This window comes from Perna viridis, chromosome 2, assembly GCF_037379345.1.
Source record: "Perna viridis isolate PV_CMFRI_1.1 ecotype Kerala chromosome 2, ASM3737934v1, whole genome shotgun sequence".
Taxonomy (NCBI): Eukaryota; Metazoa; Mollusca; class Bivalvia; order Mytilida; family Mytilidae; genus Perna; species Perna viridis.
In genome coordinates, this window is record NC_142446.1 from 39,847,355 (window position 1) to 39,868,864 (window position 21,510).

The 21,510-nt window shown below is 32.5% G+C and overlaps 3 protein-coding genes across 4 annotated transcripts; 1 reads left to right on the forward strand and 2 right to left on the reverse strand.

The window, feature by feature from the left end:
* Positions 1–2,862: 2,862 nt before the first annotated feature.
* On the reverse strand, positions 2,863–4,514 carry LOC148625016 (protein FAM43A-like). Its single transcript, XM_088568205.1, has one exon. The coding sequence runs from the start codon at positions 4,040–4,042 to the stop codon at positions 3,170–3,172; it is 873 nt and encodes a 290-aa protein (XP_088424331.1). The 5' UTR covers positions 4,043–4,514; the 3' UTR covers positions 2,863–3,169.
* Positions 4,515–6,488: 1,974 nt separating this feature from the next.
* LOC148625017 (protein CWC15 homolog) lies at positions 6,489–15,119 on the forward strand. Its single transcript, XM_088568206.1, has 6 exons — positions 6,489–6,648; positions 9,258–9,408; positions 9,797–9,900; positions 10,937–11,025; positions 12,115–12,323; positions 13,593–15,119. The coding sequence occupies exons 2-6, from the start codon at positions 9,278–9,280 to the stop codon at positions 13,711–13,713; spliced, it is 654 nt and encodes a 217-aa protein (XP_088424332.1). The 5' UTR covers positions 6,489–6,648; positions 9,258–9,277; the 3' UTR covers positions 13,714–15,119.
* A 2,378-nt stretch (positions 15,120–17,497) lies between these two features.
* Positions 17,498–20,921, reverse strand: LOC148625018 (lysophospholipase-like protein 1). 2 transcript variants are annotated; one of them, XM_088568209.1, is made up of 5 exons: positions 20,777–20,921; positions 19,734–19,844; positions 18,967–19,133; positions 18,247–18,362; positions 17,498–17,880 (listed from the first exon to the last, which is right to left on the reverse strand). In XM_088568209.1, the coding sequence occupies exons 1-5, from the start codon at positions 20,800–20,802 to the stop codon at positions 17,725–17,727; spliced, it is 576 nt and encodes a 191-aa protein (XP_088424335.1). In that variant the 5' UTR covers positions 20,803–20,921; the 3' UTR covers positions 17,498–17,724. The 2 variants fall into 2 exon arrangements, with proteins under 2 accessions (XP_088424335.1, XP_088424333.1); XM_088568207.1 differs by lacking the exon at positions 20,777–20,921 and adding an exon at positions 20,561–20,760 and having other exon boundaries at positions 19,734–19,833.
* Between the last annotated feature and the right edge of the window lie 589 nt (positions 20,922–21,510).

Below are 21,510 nucleotides of genomic sequence, written 5' to 3' on the forward strand. Positions count from 1 at the left end.
TCTTTTTTTTTTTTTTTTTTTTTTTTTTTTTGCATGTTTGTGTTTTTGAAATAGGAAAAAAAACTCTATTTCCGACTATTGAACATGATTTGATATGAACAATTTTTTATACTTACCGTAAATTCACACGTGATTCATATGGTAACAAACAAACTTGAAACCATTTTTTTTTTTTTGTAAAAATAACTAATTTCTATTAACTATGTAATCATCTTCCGTATGAACAGGAAAATATTATCGTAGCTTCATCGTATATGCATCATATCATAGCTGGACTTCTAAATTATTTTTCCTAAACTGACAAATTTACATTATATTGCCAAACACAGATAGCAAACGCTATTTAGTCTTCCTTTTTAGTAGTTTTATCGAAGGTTTAAAAGACAAACGATGGTAAATCCGAGGCGAATGAAGCAAAATCCGATAATATCAAAAGGACAAGAGACAGAAAGCCAGTGACGTATCATTAAGGAGCTGAAAAGAACAGACACGAACGACAAGAACCACCAAAAAACCAGGGTAGCTTTATGTGTTTTGACATGTTGAACAGTTCCACGAGCCCCTGCAAGACACGCCCGTATTGGATGTTACTACAATCAGGGGCGTAGCTAGGCCTGTTTTAGTTGTACGCAAAATTACGGCGAGGGGTCTCAAGGCCCCCAGTGAGTCCGGCAAGGCAAAGCCCTGAGGGAAACTCCTGAATTTTAACGATTTTGGAGCCAGTTTTTCAGAGCCTATACTACGTTCATGGTATGCATATGTAATAAATAACCTTTATTTCATCTTTAAAATATGTGTTTTTATTTTTGTTACTTTTTCCGAAAGTAGGCAACTGCGTATTTGCGTATAGGCAGCTACGCCCCTGACAATAAAAGATAATTAACGGCTTTGAATAAAAGTTTGTTTTATAATCAAAAGCTTGAAAATTTGACAGTTTTGATTTACTGTTATTGAACTATCGTTGTAGATGTTCATCCTCTTTCAATGGTTTTAACCTTCCGCAAGCGGAACGGGGGTGTCTTGCAGGAGCTAGCAGGAACTGTTCAACCTGTTGAAGCACATAAAGTTACCCCTGTTTTTGGTGGCTATTTTCTGAAAAGCAATGGACCTTTACCATAATGATGGCCATGCAACTTGCCTATTCTCCAAGTATTTAATGAAGTCCGGGTTCCTCAATTATTTTGTTTCCATCTGCTTCTTATTGTGGTTATTTCATATTCTTTGCCAGATGTGTGTGTCTTTTTTCTTGCCAAGTCTTATACTTGGATTATGTTTCTTATATTACCGTTAGAATCCTGGTTCCCTTGGTTTTCCTTCAAAAAGTATATCTGGAGGAAATTAAGTACCAGATAAAAAATAGCAATTGCTTTTTTATAATAAATTGTTTAATTTGAAAACTTCGATCGTTATGACAACGGTCTCTTGCTATTCTAAAATAGCCGCCGAGCTGCTCATAAAAGATCACGGGTTCGTGATGACGACCATAAATCTATTGTAGTGATAATTTTAATCTTGTAGCAACATAACTCTTCCCAGAAGTCTTACTGTAAAAAGTTTAACAGGGCACAAAAAGTCTGCATATTTTCGGCAAGCTCTCCTTTTTATCATTTTCTAACATGTTTCTCCATAGAATCCATAGGAATCATTAAATGTGTACTTCCAAATTTTGCTGTGTGTTTTACGATTTGTGGGACCTTTGGCAAGGAATCTAGGGAGATGTCCGGTTTTTTTTACGATATCTAAAGCTACCGTAATGACATTACCGGAAGGAACATAGACAACCACGAATCTTGAGGTCCAGCGATACCATTTTGTAATCAAATATCTTGGATGCAAGGGCGAAGTATTGTAATACGACATGACGTGATTCATATGTTAATAAACAAACTTAAAATGTGGATTTGTCATGAAAATACGGGAGAATTTTTTTCCATGGCGTTTTTATGATGTTAGACAAATTGCTGCTATCTATACTTTTGTAGACAAACGAGATTGGTAGAAATCAACCTTTCTTTTCCTCGTGACCATTTACGACAACTGGCTGAAAGAATGTGATGACTAATATCAAGAATAATGGTCATAAGGCTATATTGTAGTGTCAAAACTTGCTTTGTAAACAGTGTAGTGAATTGAGAGGTATAGAGTATAGTTTAATGCAAATGGGATGAAGTCAATTGAAATTTTGTTTCAAAGGAAGAAAACCAAGACATCATGCATCTTAGATCTTCTGGAACAGGGTTATGTTACTACTAGATTGAAGTAGTCACTACAGAAGTTTCATGGTCGTCATCATGAACTCGTTACGGTGTATCCATCTGCACCATGAGAACCAATTTGGTCAACATGTCAGTTTTCCTTTCCTCTTCTGTCTACCCCAGATTTGACTTTTTTATGAACAACAATGAGTAAAGTTAAGTTGAGGTGAGAGTTGTTTTTCTACTTTAAGTCTCTTGGAGTTGCTATATGTATTCTTTGTTTGTTTCATTCTTTTTTTATTTGTTTTATGCTATCTTTCTGTTTTCCTGGACTCTCTTTTTTTTTATCTAAACGGGTTGTTTTCTTTTATATTTCTTACATAAACAAACGAACGACTTAGTACCAGTTACCAATCACGCCATTACTTGAGATTTTAGCCTTTGATTTTATTTTGGCAACAGATTGGCTATCTGAAACAATTTTTCATGTGTCATTCAGGTCAAAACGTTTTTTTTTTTTTTTTTCTTTTTTTTTTTTTTTTTCATTTGCTTATCAAAATTAGACGGAACTATGGTTATTATCTCATTAGACTCAATTTGCGAAGAAAGATAGACTATAAAAACTGTCCTGATGAAGCAAAATAATAGAAATCACTTTCCACAGAAAAACTGTTCGAATATTTATTTTTTGTAAATGTAGCAGGGGCGGATCTAGAAGTTTTAATAAAGGAAGGTTTCGATCTAGAAAATATAAAAGTGGTTCCAGGCTTTATGATTTGCTGATTATCCCCACCTAAATTTTGCACAAAAAAATCCAACAAATAAGGGGTACAACTCTCGAAACCCTGGATCCGCCACTGCATAGCAAGACTTCTACATTTTAACGAATTTGTCTAAAATAACATAATTAATGATAGTAAGTATGCTGTTTATCACAGATATTTGATACTGACTCGCTTGTAAATTTATTCAATTTACAGTTTTTCAGATGTCACTTCATTTGAATCCGAGTTTATATCTTTCTCTTCGTCCATTTTTGAGTCTTGTGTTGATAAAGAGCTTTTGACATTGTCATTACCTTTCGGTGTGCCTGAATTGTCTTTTATCTGATTCGAATCATTACAAAGTTCTATGCCCGTCTGGCTTTCGGAATCTTTGTACTGTGAATTTGAACTACTTTTTTCGGTACTTGCCGAGGAATCAAGAGACCTGGCATCATTTTGTGAATCTCTATTTTTGTTGACAATTTCTTCCTCTGTTTGTTCAATGTGTCCTGAAATACGATGTTCATCGAGTTGTACCGATGCACTAGTCTGGGATGTTTGGTAACGTGATTTCAATTGTAAATTGATATCAGCTGTCTTCGTTTTAACAAAAGATTTTCTTTCATACCTTTGAGCGTTATTTTGCTCAATTTTCCATTCTTTATATGCTATTTGAAAAGCCCTGGACATAACCAACGCCATGGATTTGGCTTTTTCGGGAGTACTGCACAATACAGCATGGCACAACAATTTTGGACTATTTTCCTCCTTGGCAATCCAACTGAATATTTTTCCATTTGCAATACTCTCTGCATTGCAGAACGATATATTCTCAATCGGGTAAAATATGCGATCGCTATTTTTCTTGTCTGTGTCCTTAATGAAAATTCCATGAATATTTATCACAGTCGTCAATTTTCTTAATGTTTTTTCTTCACCGGAATTATCCCATAGTCTCTGGACAGGTGCGTTTGTGCAGCCAGTACCGTTCGGTACAAAGACCTCAGTGTTTCCTAGGTATCGAGTCTTGAAGACCGGATCATCGTCAGTTATTTTTGCTCGAACCTTCGACGACACAAACATAACGAATTTGTTGTATTCTCAAATTATATCAATCTCAAGTATATTTGAATGACAGTGTGTACATCCTAGGAGGAAATATGTAATGTATTGTCTGGATAGGTAATATCTATTATAAAAATCAATCAATTATTGACAAATCACACAACTTTGCTGGAGGGCTTACAACACGTCCGATTTACAATGGCTAATTTAATTTCAGAGTTTAGTATACACCATCCTGGACACGATGAACCGATCTTGTCGTTCGGTATTTCAACATAAGATAAGACCAGTAATCGTTAAATATATTTGATAACGTGCTGTACTTCTTTCTAGAGAAAAGAAGATCACGAACAAACAATTTAATTACGTTCCGGAGGTACAGTCCTGGATAAGAAAGGTAAACAGAAGTAAGTATGCCCCTATCACAACCGTTCCTTAAGAATTCATCTCTTACGGCTAAAAGCATTGATCTCTCATTTTAGGTCTATAGCGACCACTTGATGTGATTGAATAGTTTGGTATCCCAGAAGATAAGAGAAATCCCACAAATTAATCTTTAATGTGATTTTATGGTAAATTCAGCCTACATAGAGTGTTAAGTTAGAGCGCATTAGGCGAAAGCAGTAAATTTAACTAAGTTGTTTAAAGGATTGCCGTTTTATTGAGTTTTGCATGAGAGTTAGCTGAAGTGCAACTTTTTAATGATGGATATATTTATATTTTTCTAATGATAGGCACAAAATTATACAGGTGCCAAGCTATTCCAATAACGGATTATCTGATCGGTTATATCTAAAAAAAAACTAAAAAAAAAAAAAAAAAAAAAAAAAAAAAAAAAAAAAAAAAAAAACTCTCCTACATTTAGCTTTGAATTTTACAGATACACGAAAAACATGCTTATAAATCGGGAAAAAAATATTCTCTGATAAGATTATCGTGTCATTTATTGTTAAAGTAAACACAAAATTGCAAATTATATTTTTTTTATTAGTAGTTGAACTGAGTAATTTAATTACTGTTTCATTGTGCGATCAAAAGAATTCTTCACGTTCCTCATTCGAATACATACCTGTATCAATGAAACATTCAATGAAGTACTTGAAACTGAAATTATACTGGAGAGCAAAAATGAAACTCCAAAATCCAACATAGTGGATCTTGACTTTTAAAATGGGGAAAGAGGTTTTTCACATAATGAAAAGTCGTCAAAATTAGATTTATATGCACTTGTTTCAATGATAAAATACTAGATATCAATTTTGCATGATTATTAAATTGGATTATTATCTTTTGGTCAATGTTAAAAAAACAAAACAAAGCCACTCGCTATTAGTTAAGGTCACTATACTCACATTCAACGAATGAGTGGTATATTGAAACCGTGATCCGCCCAAACGTCATTCCGAATTTAGTATAATAGGATTATGGCTTTTTATAGATGATAGAAAAAGGAACAGATGTGGTGAAACGCAACAAATGCACCATCGTATAGCCTTTATAAAAATAGTTAATACTGACAAAAATCATCAAAAGGTCTTCAATAAGTGTAAACAGTAAACACACCTTAAAGTAAGCTCTGAAAAGCTCCAACAACAAAAGTAATAAAATCCGTTCTAACAGAACGATGGCACTTCCTCAAAACAAAAGTTGATGTTACAAGTAATAAACTTGAGTCTCCATAAAATATTCCTTTACTTAAGTTGTTTTGTATCAAACGTGTTATACCAGTGTAGATTGGCATATACGCCGTGTAACATACCGAAGAGTTCATTGTAGTAGACGTATACTCCCGAATTCTTACAATGAATCTTTTCTTTTCGATTAACTAGTTATTTCTGAAAGGAAATTTCTGTGAGTTTAATTATTATTTTTTAAAATGATTATTTTTCTAAAAAATAAGGATATTTGCTTTTACCTTCAGCAAATAAATTTAATTGTATATATACATTTGGTTATATATATATTACTGTATCGTTTTAATTAATCTTATCTGATAGTTTTATGCCACAGAAGAACAAAATGACTTTGATCTATTCAAATATAGATATATAGACATCGATAAATTATAGCATTTTGAAACAATTTTCAATAACTTTGAAATAATCCATCATACCTCAGGAATGATAACTGAAATCAACTGTTTTGTTTGTTTGTTTGTTTGGTTTTTTTTTGTTGCTTTGTCTTTGTTTCTGTTTGTTTGTTGTTTTTATTTTGATTTTTTGGGGGGTTTCTTTTTCACGTGTCCATGTGCATGTGTGTATGTGTGTGTGTGTTTTATGTTTATGTTGTTTTTTTTTTTACTTTCCTACACTTTGTTATAACCTTATTTGCCACTACATTGTGAATTTTGATAAAGAAAAGGTAGACATATTTACTGATCATAGTCACTTTTACTGTTTTGAGGTGATACCGTGTCGAAACAATTTACGATTTCAGTTGATAGTGTGACCCGTGATCGGGATGTATATGGGTTATAGTATTACCTAAAGGATTTTCGTAGACTTCCGGTCATTATTTTTTAGAAATTGCATTTCGTTTATTTTACTATTTCCTCAGGAGAAACAATGAATTGATACACTTCAAATCCGAATTTCATCAGCATACATTTACATCATATCATACAGGTAAAACTCAAGGCCTCGTGTTCCACATTAACGATAGATTATCTGTGTAACATGACATTTTGTTTTCTTTCACACTCGCAGTCCTGTACTTTTGGCTTACAATTTCAAATTGTAAGAAATTATTTCTTAAGTATTACCACTCTTTTGGTGTTAGTAAATTTATAAAATATATCTTAAATAAAATTAAAAGCATTTATCAAATGAAAAAAAATGAAACATGTATTGTCCTTCTCTCCACATCCAGTGTAAATCATCACACTTGAATTTGATTTGTAAATTTAGGGGTTTCAAATTAGCCTGTAATATGGGGAAGGTGAAACCTTAAACATTGCGGAAGAAACATATGAATTAAAACACCCAAGTCCTGTCATGATTTTTGTAATTGGCAAAATGTGTAATTATATTCAGTTTTTATTGTCTGTATGCATTCTCCTATTGTCATGGGCTGAAATGTCCAGATTTGGTTATGAACTGTGGGTTGTCATGGTCTGAAAAGTCATTGAGACGAATTTCTGGTATTGATAACGTAATTTTTATAAACATTCTGGTACCATGTTTTGACCACCCCTATCTAAGCTCGGATTTAATTTATATTTAATCATCTTAGTTTCCTAGACTGGTGTGGTCTTCAGTTGCATTTACCAAGTATACGAACATGAGGCTACCATTATACAATTTTTAAGCTCCCGAATATGCATGCATACCAGATATTGATGCTTTTTCTGCCCTTAAGTATGCAGAACCCAGTTTATAATACAGCCATTTATGCACACAAAGGGAGGGTATTAATTTATATATATAGTAAACCTGCAGCCATATTGTTGGACATTGGGAAAAGTCAAGTAAGTGTGGCAGGCCTACCTGTGTTGTAGTAGGTAATGAGATTTAAATAGCCAGTTAATTGACTTGGCTAAAGGATTAATTTTTTAGCCTATCAGTTTGTCGTTGGCTTGTCACCAAGTGGTATAGGGTTTGATCCTGGAGGCTGAGTATAATTTTGTGACCCAAATCATACGCTCCTGTTACATTTGGTGCCCAACTAAAAATCCCATGTGGTTTATGTAGCTATTGAGCAGTGATTTAGCTAGCGCTCGCCATTTTCGCCATCGAAGAATGGTATTTGAAAGTGGCGAATTTTTCTCGTGCACGATTCGTCACTTGATATTTCGCTCCCCCCCCTAAAAAAATATTGGTAAAAAAGCCTCTGATGTTCCCATGACCCCATAATTGACAACTTTATTACCTTGCCCAAGCCAATTAGGGTTTAACAATAAACAATCATGACCAATGTTTTGATTGCATCACATTTGATCACACCTTGCTTGATCACCTGGTTGAGGCTAATTATCCCTACAAACAAATTAATTGACGGTAGGGTTTGATTCTGGTGGCTGAGTATAATTTTGTGAGCCAAATCATACGCTCCTGTTACATTTGGTGTCGAACTAAAAATCCCATGTGGTTTATGGAGCTATTGGGCCAGTTGTTAAGAGTTGTTCATGCTTCAAAGACTCTTGATGTCGGGGTAGGATGGCCTACCTGCATTGTAGTAGGTAGTCAGATTTAAATAGCCAGTAAATTGACCTGGCTAAATGATTAATTTTTTAGCTGAAAAGAATTGTCACTGGCTTGTCACTGAGTTGTCCGGGGTTCAATCCTCGGTAGACGAGTATAATTTTGTGAGTCAAATCATGCTCTCCCGCTACATACATGTACGTAAAGTTTGGGTTGGTCCAGTAAATTAAAATTCATTTGCCAGAGCAATACTTACAAAATGGTAAAATTTGCTATGATATATGGTTTTTATTGTCCTAAAGCATTCTCCAAATTGTCAGTGTCTTTATTTGAATAGGTAAATTTCAGGCATTAATTGGACAGAATGTCTACCAATTGTTGAAAGACTTTCAATATGACTGAGTCCATATGGCAAGATGGATAAATTATTAATTTTCACTTGTAAATTTAAATCTACTTACTAATGGATATTCTAAATGTCCAGAGGTGTTTACACTTACTGATTCTCCATAGTTTCTATGAAATCGTACTTCATGTTATGCTTTGAATACAAATTGTGAATCTCTTCATTGTACAAATGTTAAAATTGATGAAACTACAGGATTTTCGGGACCATTTTCATAAAAACGTGTACATATGTACATTTGTACTTGCAAAAATAAAGATTGTCATCAAGTACATTGTGACGTAAACAGGTATGAAAAACTTGCTGCAATGGATTTTGAATTATATTTTTCTATGTTAGTTAACTGAAGGCATTTATATTGTACTTGTAAGTCAAGTAAGTGTGTAATATCACTACACCTACATGTAGATTTCAAAATGCCTGGATGTTATGAATTGGGATCTACAAATGTACAATGAATGCAGGAATTATCATTGCTTGAAAATCATGGATGAAGAAGTAGCTGATGGGTTTTAAGTTACATGTATTTTAGGAGGCTTTAAAATACACACCCTGAATACTTCTACAAAAGATAGATTATTTTAATTAAATATGGTCTAAAATTTGGACTTGAAACCCTTAAGACTCTTTTTAAATCACTGGACTATTTTCATTGCACTCATACATGTACATGTGTATTTATTTTTAGTTTCAGGTTAAAACTTTGTCATGACAACTGCTGCAAGACCAACCTTTGAACCTGCTAGAGGTGGAAGAGGAAAAAATGAAGGTGACCTTAGTGCACTATCAAAACAGTATTCCAGCAGAGATTTACCATCCCATACCAAATTGAAATACAGGTAAATTAAGGCACACATACAAATGTAAATGTAATGTTAAAATAAAATTCAGTTGAAAACCAGATTTTGAACAAGCTCCTTAATTGCTATTTTTTAAAATCACACATGATGAGGTTTAAAATGGAAAAAAAGTTTTTCTACAAATGTGCATCTACTCATTTTATGAGGAAAGTGGTTCCATTTTCTGTGAAATTTCTACAATGCAGTCCTTTGAAATTTCCACTCTCATGATAAAATGATTCAACAAAGTGTTATAAAAATGTGGATGATTTAATGTTTTTTGTGAAAAAAAATAATATTCAGTAAGGTAAACAAATAAGACATTGTCCTATCTATGGCAATTGTTTCTAATTTGAGCATTGACAAATTTTTGAATTCTTCATTGTAGGCAAGAAGGTCAAGGAACCACTGATGAATTGAGAGGCAGAGACTTCAGAAGAGATATTGATGAGAGGGAAAAAAATAACAGGGAAAAGAGGGATAGAAATAGAGGTTGCTATCAGTGATTTTACTGCATTTTTTTTTTGTTATAAAGCATCCCTCCCTCTGGTTTTGGTTATTAATTCGATAGAAATGACTATTGTTGTGAAAAACATTTGTGAAGAAAAGGAATGCTGGTCTTTTAATTGTGATCCTCGGGAAGTTTATCATTTTTTGGATATGAGGGCAGTTTGATAAAAAAAAAAAACAGTTGATGGGATTAGTTTGCAGAAATTGCTATTTGTTTGTTTGTTTGTTTGTTGGGGTTTAACGTCCGAGCAGCAATATTTCAGCTATATTCAGACAATGAACATAAAATGGATGATAAAATGAACATGAAATGAAAAAAAAAGGATGGGTCACAAGGATAATAGGGTCGACAAATTTTGATTGCCACTGGAAAAAGGGGGGGTGGGTAGGGTCGGGCAATTTAGCCTCCTGTGGCGGAGCGCAAAGGTTCCTACTCCTATCGAATACCACAGCAGAGTTCTTTAACGTGCAAGGAACGTGGCATTTTTCCCAATACGGTGCACCACTATGGTTTGCGGTCAGGTTTTCCGTATTATAGCCTGACAACCCCAGCTTGTAACACGCCAGGGGTACCCCATTCCACCACCTGGGGCACACATCCCAGTTGCTCTGTGGACAGAGTGCCTGGCTAGGTTTCTGAGCACTATTTACTCGCCTTATACGACAAGCTTAGCGCTGCTGCAGGCCTATTCTTTTAACACCCGCACCTGCACAGGGCTGCAGAAATTGCAACAAATTCACAACATAAATACAAATAATTCTAGCTGTTGACCCCATGTTTTTGAAGTACAAAAAATAATAACACATAGATGATACATGTAAGAAAAAGAACAGATCTGGTGAAATGCAAAAAATGCACAATCGTATAACCCCTATAAAAATAGTATATATAAGGATCACGATGAAATATAGAAGAGTCAGTTTTTAGTTTGGTTGCGCATGAAAATTTAAATGAATGAAATGTTTTTACGTGTACTGCTGTATACCTAATTTTTAACTTCACTCTTTTTATTTGTAGAATCTGGTAGCAGTAGCAGCAGTAAAAGACAGAGACTTGAACAGATTCCAGCTGCTAACTTAGATGCTGATGATCCCATTGATGATGAAGTATGACATGAGAATGAATAACTTAACTAGGAATGAAATAATATTCTGAGTTTGAATAATGCATATGACAGTATTTTTCAAAGTTGTCTTTACATGGATTTTTTTTATTATACCCCCTGCAGACAAAGTTTTTTTTTTTTTTTGTGGTGGGGGGGGGAGGGGTCACCCCCATCTGACTGTCCTTCCATCTGTCCACATTTATTGTAAGCACAACAACTCCTAATCTGCTTTAGAAATTTTGTTAAGATTTCATAGGAAGGTTTGGCATCATATGTTGATGTGCATGCACTCAAAAGGGAGATAATCCAACTTTTAGCTTTTACATGTTAAAACTTCATTAGCTCAAGGGATTTTGATGCAATTCTTATGGAAGGTGAGGGATCATAAGCAGATATGCATGAAGGAATATTAGTACTGTTGGGGGACTCCAAAGGGAGAGAATCAACTTACATTTTGAAAACCTATAAGCTCAAGTTCTTAAACTTCTCAGGGGATTTTGATGAAATTTTTATTGGATTGATAGGCTTCATATGTAAATGTGTGTGAAAAATTTAAGTCACTCTTGGAAGACTTTAAAAGGAGAAAATTGAACTTAGGGTAAAAAAAATTAAGTGCATTTGAAGTAGGGGGTATTTTTTGTAAGCTTGCTCACAGTATTTCTAGTTTAGTATGGTCTTTGAAATAAGAAAAAAAATCAACAGTTTTTGAAAGCATAAAACATTTGATAGCAAATGATTCACTGACCAAAAAATATCCCATCCTTAAAAGAATCTGCCTTGTTTGAAGTTTAGACCCTATTTCCTAGATTTATTTTCCAGTTTAAAATTCTTTAATCTTTAAACACTTGGACAGTAAAAACTGAGTTGTATTTTTTAATGCATAATTGCCAAAAAAGTTCATTTGTGAGAAAGCAATAAAATTATTTAAGGTACCAGAAGGAAGTCATATTATCTTTCAATATAGGTTGTTACTTATGGATTTCTTATTTTTACTCAGGCACAATCTTCTTTTTTTCTGCAGGCATTTTAATGTTAAATGAAATAGGATTTTTTTGGCCCCTTAGTCATTAAACAATTTATGGAATTTTAGGATGAAGAAGATTCCTCTGATGATGAAGATGATGCTGCAGAACTGATGGCAGAATTACAGAAAATCAAGAAGGAACGAGCTAATGAGAAAGTAAGATTGGAGGCTGAGAGAAAAATGGAGGAAGAGAGAATCAGAACAGAAAACATCCTGAAAGGAAACCCTCTACTTAATAAAGAGAAAAGTCCGGGAAACTTCACTGTCAAAAGAAGGTCAAATAAATTTTAATAATTGAATATGTTCTCTTTGAAATTCAGAGCTCTGGGCACAAATATGATGGCCAAAGCAATGAATTGTTTTAATTAGCCATTGAATTCAATACCAACATAAAGATTGCTATTAGTTGCCATACAAAGAAAAATGATGGTCACTATGTTACGAGAATTAGTTATAGTCACTAACAAGGTATTTTAAAGCAGCTGGTGAATTAAAATTTTGAAAGAATGATTTGTTGGTCTATTATGAAGATCAGTTTTATAGATAAAAGGTTTGATAAAAGCTGAAAGTTGGTATATATTATATTGCACCATAATAATTGTGTGAAGTCAGCATTTGTGTAAAATCAACGCTCCCATTTTAAATTCTGAGGTCATTAATAAAAAATCTGAATTTAAGACACACAACAAATAAGTCAGAAAACTTGTAATAAATAGTCTCCTCAATTATATATATTTGGTTAAAAAAATTTGTCATTGGTGTGACATATTATTATTATTTCCCTGACAGCCTCCTGTTATAAAAATTAACACCTGTATTATGATCAGTCATATGTAGCTATCTTAACAACTTCTGACTCTCTGACTTTGATTTTTGTATTTGAAAAATTTAAGTTCTTAAATTGCAAATATCTATAAAACAGCCACATGAACCATACAATCAATTTGTTGTTCAGTTTAAATGAGAAAAACTGTACAATTCAAAGTTAAGTGCCTATGAAATTTCGAAACTTCAATCTTATGTTCTAAAGTAAACAAAGATGATAAATTTCAATAGCAATGAAAATATTTAACCTTACAGTAATAAATGTTGGATTTAATAAATGATAGTCGGTATATCATTGAACATCTTAAACTGATCAATATTGAACTAACTTCATGGCATTTTTTCAGTTTTCTTCAGCATTTTATGTATATTGGTGTATTAGCTGCACCCTTATCCTGCAAATCGTTTTAGTTAAACACAGTGGCTTGTGTGTTACTTGTTATGGTATTAAAACATGATGTAAAGTTTTCCGCATTATCAATCCTCACTGCATCATAACTTAATGAACTTTAAAATATATTGACATACAAAATTTTAAACATTGATTGCTAACTTTAGTAGCATAGCTTACACTTTATCATCGGATTCGGGTTTATGAGACTGAAGGACCCTTCCCTGAATCATGACTATGGTAAAATATTTGTTTTCAGATTGTTATTCTTTCATTTTTTATGTAGTGATACTAAAATGATACTGACAACTTTTTTCCTGTATTTTAGATGGGACGATGATGTTGTGTTTAAAAACTGTGCCAAGGGAGAAGAGAAAAAGTCAAATTTTATAAATGACACATTGAGATCAGAGTTTCATAAAAAGTTCATGGAGAAATATATAAAGTAGCAATATTATTATGTGTATATAATTGTGTATGTTATGAACATCTGTTATTCTGGTTAATATGATTTGAATCTTGATTGTAAACCATTACTTTGTAGTAAAAGATGATAACTGATTTTGAGGCATCACTAGTGTATTTGACTGTTGCAAATTAAATTCACTAGTTACAAACCAAGGGAGACAGTATTTGCAACTGTCAAATCATGAATAAGGACAATAAATCTGCATGTACAATACAGTTGTCTCCATTCTAATGTTGAATAAATTAATTTGAAATAAATACTGTATTCTGATTGGTTAAAATAATTGTGTTATATCTCAGTGGATAAAAAAATATTGACACACCCCTATTCAGTTAAATTCAGAGCTACTTTTCTCATTTTCAAAGACAAAAATATGTTTTAAAATTAATTTATAAGAAGTGGCAATAATAAAAATTTTGTCTGTTGAAAAATAACATAAACTTTCCATTAGCATATTTTGTTTATTGCTTTTAGCACAATAAACAATATGCACATGGAAAATTTATGTTATTTTTCAATAGACAAAATTTTTGTTATTGCCAATTCTTAAATAAAATTGTATAAAATTGCTATTAAGAAAACTTGCACATATGTTGAAAAGTTTTAGCCCATCAATTTTGGAATTGATACATTAGAATTTACACTGTGTCCAATGAAATTTTAAGTTACGACAAATGTTGAATTTAAAATTGTACTCTAATGCAACAAACATTTTATATATTCATGAGTTTATTTTAATGATTTTGTGTCTTTTAAAAAATTGGAAACATTTTAGGATATTTTTTGTCATTTATGTAAAATTTCATCAACTACTTATTAAATGTGACAGCAGGCAAACTTCTACATCCATTTTGTGAAATTTAAATCCTTTATTGAGTTAACAATTGTAAGTGTTGTTTCTATTTTGTGTATTCTGGTACTGACAATGTTATTTTCAATTAAATGTATGTCCATGAAAGTTGTTCAATTTACAGATTTTGGGTCTTTATAAAATTTTATATGTTATGTATGCATAGAAAAGATAAATATTTTCTAAATACCTTCTTAATATTTTATTATTTTGAATGCATTATGAAGGTTGTCTTCTATTGTTAAATTTTAATACTTATACTTTACATGAAAACAATTTTTTTCCAAATACATGTAAATCTACGAACATCAAATGGTATTAAACTAAACTGCATAAAACTATGATACTTTTGAAAAAAAAACTTAATAGAGTTCTGTTGGAGAAAATGTATATTTGAAGTAGTCGTTTCTCCTTCTCCAAACCGAAATAACCTTTTTTACATTTTATTATTGATTTCATTGTACAAATATCATTTATCAGTTAAGGTTGTTTTGTATAGATATGTCATATGGTAATAAAAAGATGGTCTTTTAAAATTGTTTATATAATTTCATTACATGATAGTTTAATTTCTAAACATAAGTCACATGTGTATTGACAGATATTGTATGTATCTATGAACCTGAACGAATTTATACTTATTAAACAGGGTATCTTTCAGCTACTGCCCCAATTAGACCCATTGACTTTTGAACTGTTAGGGAAGGTTGTGGTCTGTTTGACATATCCTTCATTTTGAATCACATTTTACATGCTGTAGGTCTGAAATCATTAACTGCTGTATAGGGCCCTAATTGAAATTGAAAACCAAATATCAAATGACTGACATATAATGGTATGGCGCTGTTGTCATCTTTGTTGACATCTGCGTCATCATCGTCATCATCCGTATATACTTGGATAACTTGATTAGTGGGTTGATCTCTATAAGAGTAATCAAGGGAACCAAGGTTATAGCGGTAATCAAAAGAATGCAATCCAGGGACAAACACCAAAGAACATAAAGTAACTAAAATAATACATACAAAGTAACAAAAGCAAATGAGCAACTCGGACGCCACTAATAACTGGGAGCATGGACCAGGTGCACCGATAAGGTAAGTGTCCTCTTAAAAATGAAATATAAAAATATAAAATTTTTAACAAGGTTTCAAACCATGAAAGGAAGGTTGGTATTGAATTATGGCTGCAGCCGTTTTTTGAATTTGGATTAAAAAACCAACATTTCATAGAATTTAACAATATAACTCCACTAAAAGCATTTGGATGTCCATGATATTGTTCCACAATATTCTATACCACAAAGATCGGACTTCGATGTGTGTTGAGGGTTAAGACTTGAAATGATGAGAGTTAGGGGCCAGAGACAAGCATTTCCTAATGTCCAGACAATGACATTACTCTTGTGTAAATTGATCTCTTTGAAATAGGTCCACAAGATGCCATACCATCAAAGGAAGGTTGAGATTAATTGTGGGATTGTGACTTGAATCATTTTGGAACTAAGGTTCAAATTCTTACCTAGTGTCAAATGTCAAATTGCAATCAAAGCTCAAAAGTGTATCGTTTGACTGATATGTCCATTCTTGCCTTAATTATTTGGTGTTTGACATCTGCAGTTGTAATAAGCTTCGTCCTGCAAAGCATTTTATTTACCGCTACATTTAATTAACGACATTTTTTTCGAAAAGTTAAGAAGCATACTTATAGGAACCTTTGACAGTAGTATACCATTGTAGAATTTGTCTGTATTAGCTATATTTAACTGAAATAGACTCGTGGCTTTTCATCTTTTCGTGATTCGTGTTCTGACACAAGGGGGTGATATCCCAGACTCGACTGTTTTCGCCATTGTTTGGAGGGTAAGGCCCGAATATGGAATGATACAGATCGATTCGTAAGGTAAATATTACTTTCATTTCCATGTTTAACTTTAATGCCCAAAAGAGCTTATGCCGTCGTCAATCGTGTGTCGCGTATAAACTTTCTTTTCAAATTTTACACCACTATAATTTAACACCATGACAGATTTTAACGACACTCAGAAATGTTTACCACCAATGATTTCTTTTTGAAAATGTATCTTATATGTTTATGATAATAAAAATGTGGACTTTGTATAACATCGCAAACATTTTTTCGGTCTTTTAATGGTATCACCCTGTCGTCGTTGGTATCAGTTAAGTTTATTTAAGATAAATTGAGAAAACTTGTATTTATCCGAACTTTTTGAAATTTTAACACACTGTTTCTAGGGACATGGTGGAGGGCCATGTAGTTTTTGGAGGTTTCCCTTCTCTTTTGGAAATAATTAGGGGCTTAAAGGAGAAAATGGGTGTTATCATTAGAAATGAAAGGAACAATTTATTGATTATCTGCAGATATCAATCTCTTTAAGGGGTATAAATCTGTGCCACGCCAAAAAACCCTCTTTTTAAAAATTTTTGGTCCGATTTTGATTTTTTTTTTATTGGATTCCTGCTTGCGTTTTTCAGCCAGGTTTCAGATATCTCTTACGGTTTTCGACTTATAAGGGGTAAAAAGGCCCATACCCCCAAAAAATCCCCTTTTTGTTTTTAGTCCATGACCGAAAATTTTAATTGATTTTCAAATTTTGTGCTATATTCTGTCATTCTGTCCATAATGAAATGTTATTCCGTATACTTAACTGTGTCAAAAAAACTAATAATTTGTCCACACTTCCCCCAAGTAAACAGTTCGACGTGTTGTTATCGTATCAAAACTCTTTATTGAAATATAACTTTAGTTTCCAATTCCATTCTTGGAAGTTAAGTAATTACATGTACATGTATATACTTTCATGATTTTGTTTAGTTTTAGAAGTAATTGATAGAATTGATAATTGGCGAGAGTGTGTGTTTTTATTATATTTACCAGTTACAATCGTAAGTCATTCAGTAATAAAATGATTTAATATATTCAAAATAACATTTTCACGGTGCATTCGCCCTAAGTGAAACATTTTACAAGTAGCATATTTGACCTAATTTTAATGTTATTTCATAAGAATGGCATTCTGGTAATGAATGAATGCATTATCGCCTGTACAATTCTTGAGTGTTTTCAGGAATCATTTTAATAATCCATTCTTTCAGCATTTCAATTTCATTCTTGTTCATTTCATGGTATATATTGAATTAATGAAATTCTGACACTACACCTAGTCAAAGCTTTGTTTGTATTTTGTCCCCATTCAAGAAGCACAAGCTGATCCAGAGTACCATGGCATTGAAACAACTTTGGAAGTTTTGACTTATTTTCAATAGAACTTAGCTCCTGGAAAAGATATAAAAATGTTCTTGAAACAAGCACAAGTAAACAAAAACTATAAGATTAATGCAATATCACTCTAAATATGTGGGTGTGCACACTTAAAATTAAGTTAAAATCTTAGAAATAATTTAAACATAGAACCAAAATTACATGTTATTATTATTAAATTATAGTTTATTTGAATTTTACCATTAACGAAGAACTAAAGATGAATGTTTTGGCAGATTATTTTTTTTTCATCGGCAGCATGCTATTTTTTAAAAAATTGAACACACTTGATGTGTTTGCTCTTTTGCCATCCATACACTCGACTGTAAAAAAGGAGAAAGGCCTAATAACTCTGATTGCAGATTACATGGATATTCTTACCTCATTTACTGTAGAAGCTTCATTAAGAAAACTTGATAATGCAAAAACACCAGCAACCTCTGGAAAATATTTGTACCCCATATGTAAAGCCATCCCTCCTCCCATGGATATTCCACCTGAAAATTTGAAATTTTGAAGTCAATCTCATTTAGTCCTTGCACAAATAAATTACTGGGTAAAACATGGCTGCGTGTGCTTCAACTGTTTCCTTCTGTGACATTTAAAGCTGCATAATTTTGAGGAAAAAAAACCAGAAATATTAACTGTGATAAATGATCCCCCTTAAATATTCTTGATTTATCGTACATGTCAAACAGAAATACAATGTACCAAGACTTGCTTATAAAAATGAATTCAAGAAACCAGGGTTCAATACCAGTCGATACAAAAAATAATTTGCATGGCATGATTGTGCACAATAAAATAAGAAAATAGGAAGCATCTAGGAGCTACTCATTGAAATCGTTTTTGGCTGTAGTATCAATCTACAATGCGATAGTGTTTCTGAATTTCGTTGTTTTGCCGTTGATATTGAGCTTTTTTCCTTAATTGTGACACTTAACCTTAGTATTTGGTTCTATTGCTACTGAAACACGTACAAAACACGTACCGAATATTTCAGTATTTATATGCATAATCATAATCTACATTAAATGAATACCGAAGCTTATGAAAAAAATGACTTATCTGGCATAAAAGTAATCTCTTACAGAAAAATACCTATAATAATTTTAGACAATGGTAAACCATTGTCAACCTCTGTCTGTATTAGCTGAGATAGGCTTTTGGCTGTTTCATCTATTGTCTCATGTTCTGGTACAAGTGGTGATATTTCAAATCTACCATACCAAACATGACTTTTCTCCCCATTGCATGGAGTGTAAGACCTTAAAGTGAAAAAAAAAGAATGAATTTTTTTTTAATATTGATATGAAAGAATTTTGACGTTACAACTGATCGATTCTAATATGCCATTTCCAGTGAGAAATAATATGTCAAATGATTCGACGTATGCGGCCAATACTATCACTTGCGGCGCAAATAAAGCAGAATTTACTTATTTATATGTTTCATGTTGAACACCAATGTCATGGTTTTTTTATAACAGATTTGAAAAAAGTTATGTTATCAAAGTATGCACATATAAATGATTTTGTAGATAATGAATTGCTATGTTCATTAAACAATATTTATATCGCTGAGATCATATATAGTGTAAACGAAATAGAATATTTTCCCTTGGCTTTAATTGGTATTTTTATGATATGTCCGAAATCAAAGTATAACTCCGTGGTATGTACAGTAAAGCACATTGTAAAAGTATATTTTGTTATAACTATAGCATAATATTAGACGACATACATCTTGCTCTTTAATCACTTGTTACATACTAGTAATGCTTAACTTTTTAAAGAACATACTCACAAAATGCAAATCTGTAATAAAAACCAAATGCATCATGAATTGGTTTTCTTTCCTTAACTAACCTTAGGGGTGCTGTTGGGAATTTAACTTTTAAATGGGGAAATTCCAGATCTTTCTCCAAAACATTCCGGAGCCAGTCCTGAACCCCAATACCTGTATCTCCTGAAATACATCTGAGTTACGAATATGGATTGAAAAGGCCTGAAGTCATGAGTGATAAACTAAAATAATAAATTAAACATCTATATAATTAAATTTGCAATATCGTGTTAAATTTTGAAAACAAAATGGCTGATTCAAATACTTATTCATGGCTGAATATTTCTTATCATTTAAGAATAAATTAAAGTAATGCAACAACGTTAAATCTGAAATTCATTTTTAAAATCGGGAAAAGTTTGTTACTATCATTATCATTAAGAAGTCAAAGAGGTAACGAAACAATTGACATGAGGATACTTTATGTCACCAAAATGGACCATAAACACCATACAAGAAAAAAAATCATTAGTTTATAAGAGAAACAGTGAAGTAGGAACCGACCGTATCAATACTAATGCCGTACCAATAGTTTTCATAAAGATTAAAAATGCATTGATTTCTATTTCTGTTTCCAGATGCTTGCATGTGATCTATTAAAGTTTATTAACGTTAAAGGAGCGAGGGGCATATCGTCTCCTTACGAATGTGCAACATAAAAAAGTACCAGTATTTGTTCTTCCTACGCCTATGAGAAATTAAGTAGAACATGAACTTAAGGTTGAACTGACCATATGTCAACACCAAGTTGATAAATGAAATTTGTACTTTCACTTCCTCTTTGTATTGGTCTAAGATTAAGTATTTAACTGTTTCTACAATATAGTTTTTGTATCTAAAAATAAACTACCAGATCCATGTAAGAAGATGACTGCTCCTTCACAAACTTCTTTGGTCTGCTTAACAATTTTTGGTACAGCAAGTAATGCCATCTGATTGCGTGCTTACAACTTACACATCGTATGAAACACCCACTAAGCCTATTTCCAAATCTACAGTACAAACTATTTAAAATCAATAATCATCGACTAATGTGTCTTTTCGTTTTCGACTCAATAATGTTTACCTGTTAGATAATAATATTCTCAACATTTGATGGAGCAGTATAGCGAATAGAGTCGTTGTAACTGTTTTTGACGAAAGAAGATAAACATATTCAAACAAAGTGCCTTTCACGTCTTATGCCTCACTTGAAAAAGAAAGTAATATTGATTAATGTTCTTATATTATACTGGAGTAAAATTAGTCTGATTGTCCTGCATAATAACCTTTTTTTTTCAGTTTAAAAGATTGTGTTTTTAGTACGCGTGGCTGTTTTTCTTTCAATGGATTTCCTCCCGTTTGAATCGTCGGTATTTCTACGTCTTCTTTTAATTATTTCAGCTTAACTGAAGGTATTTAAAAGAGCAGACAGACAAACATCATTACCACACACCTAGATACACAAAGGCCAGAAGTTTAACTAATTCACTAAAGGTATTTCAATATACCATTCTATAAAAATTACCATCCCTTTACAGAGCTTAAAATGACACATTTTAGTCCACCTTTACAGACGTGCATCCAAAAAAATTCTTAAAGTGGCTTTAGGACAAAATCAATACAATATATATTCATTTTCAGTCAGTCTTTGATTTTACAGTGCCGGGAAATATTTTTAAAACCCATTCTCTCGGAATTTCAATTTCTCTGTTGTTCATTTCATGACCTATATGAAATTGATGAAATTCGGATATGACACCCACTTCTGACAAAACTTTTTTTGACCTATTTCCCCAGCCGAAGAGTATAGTAGGATCC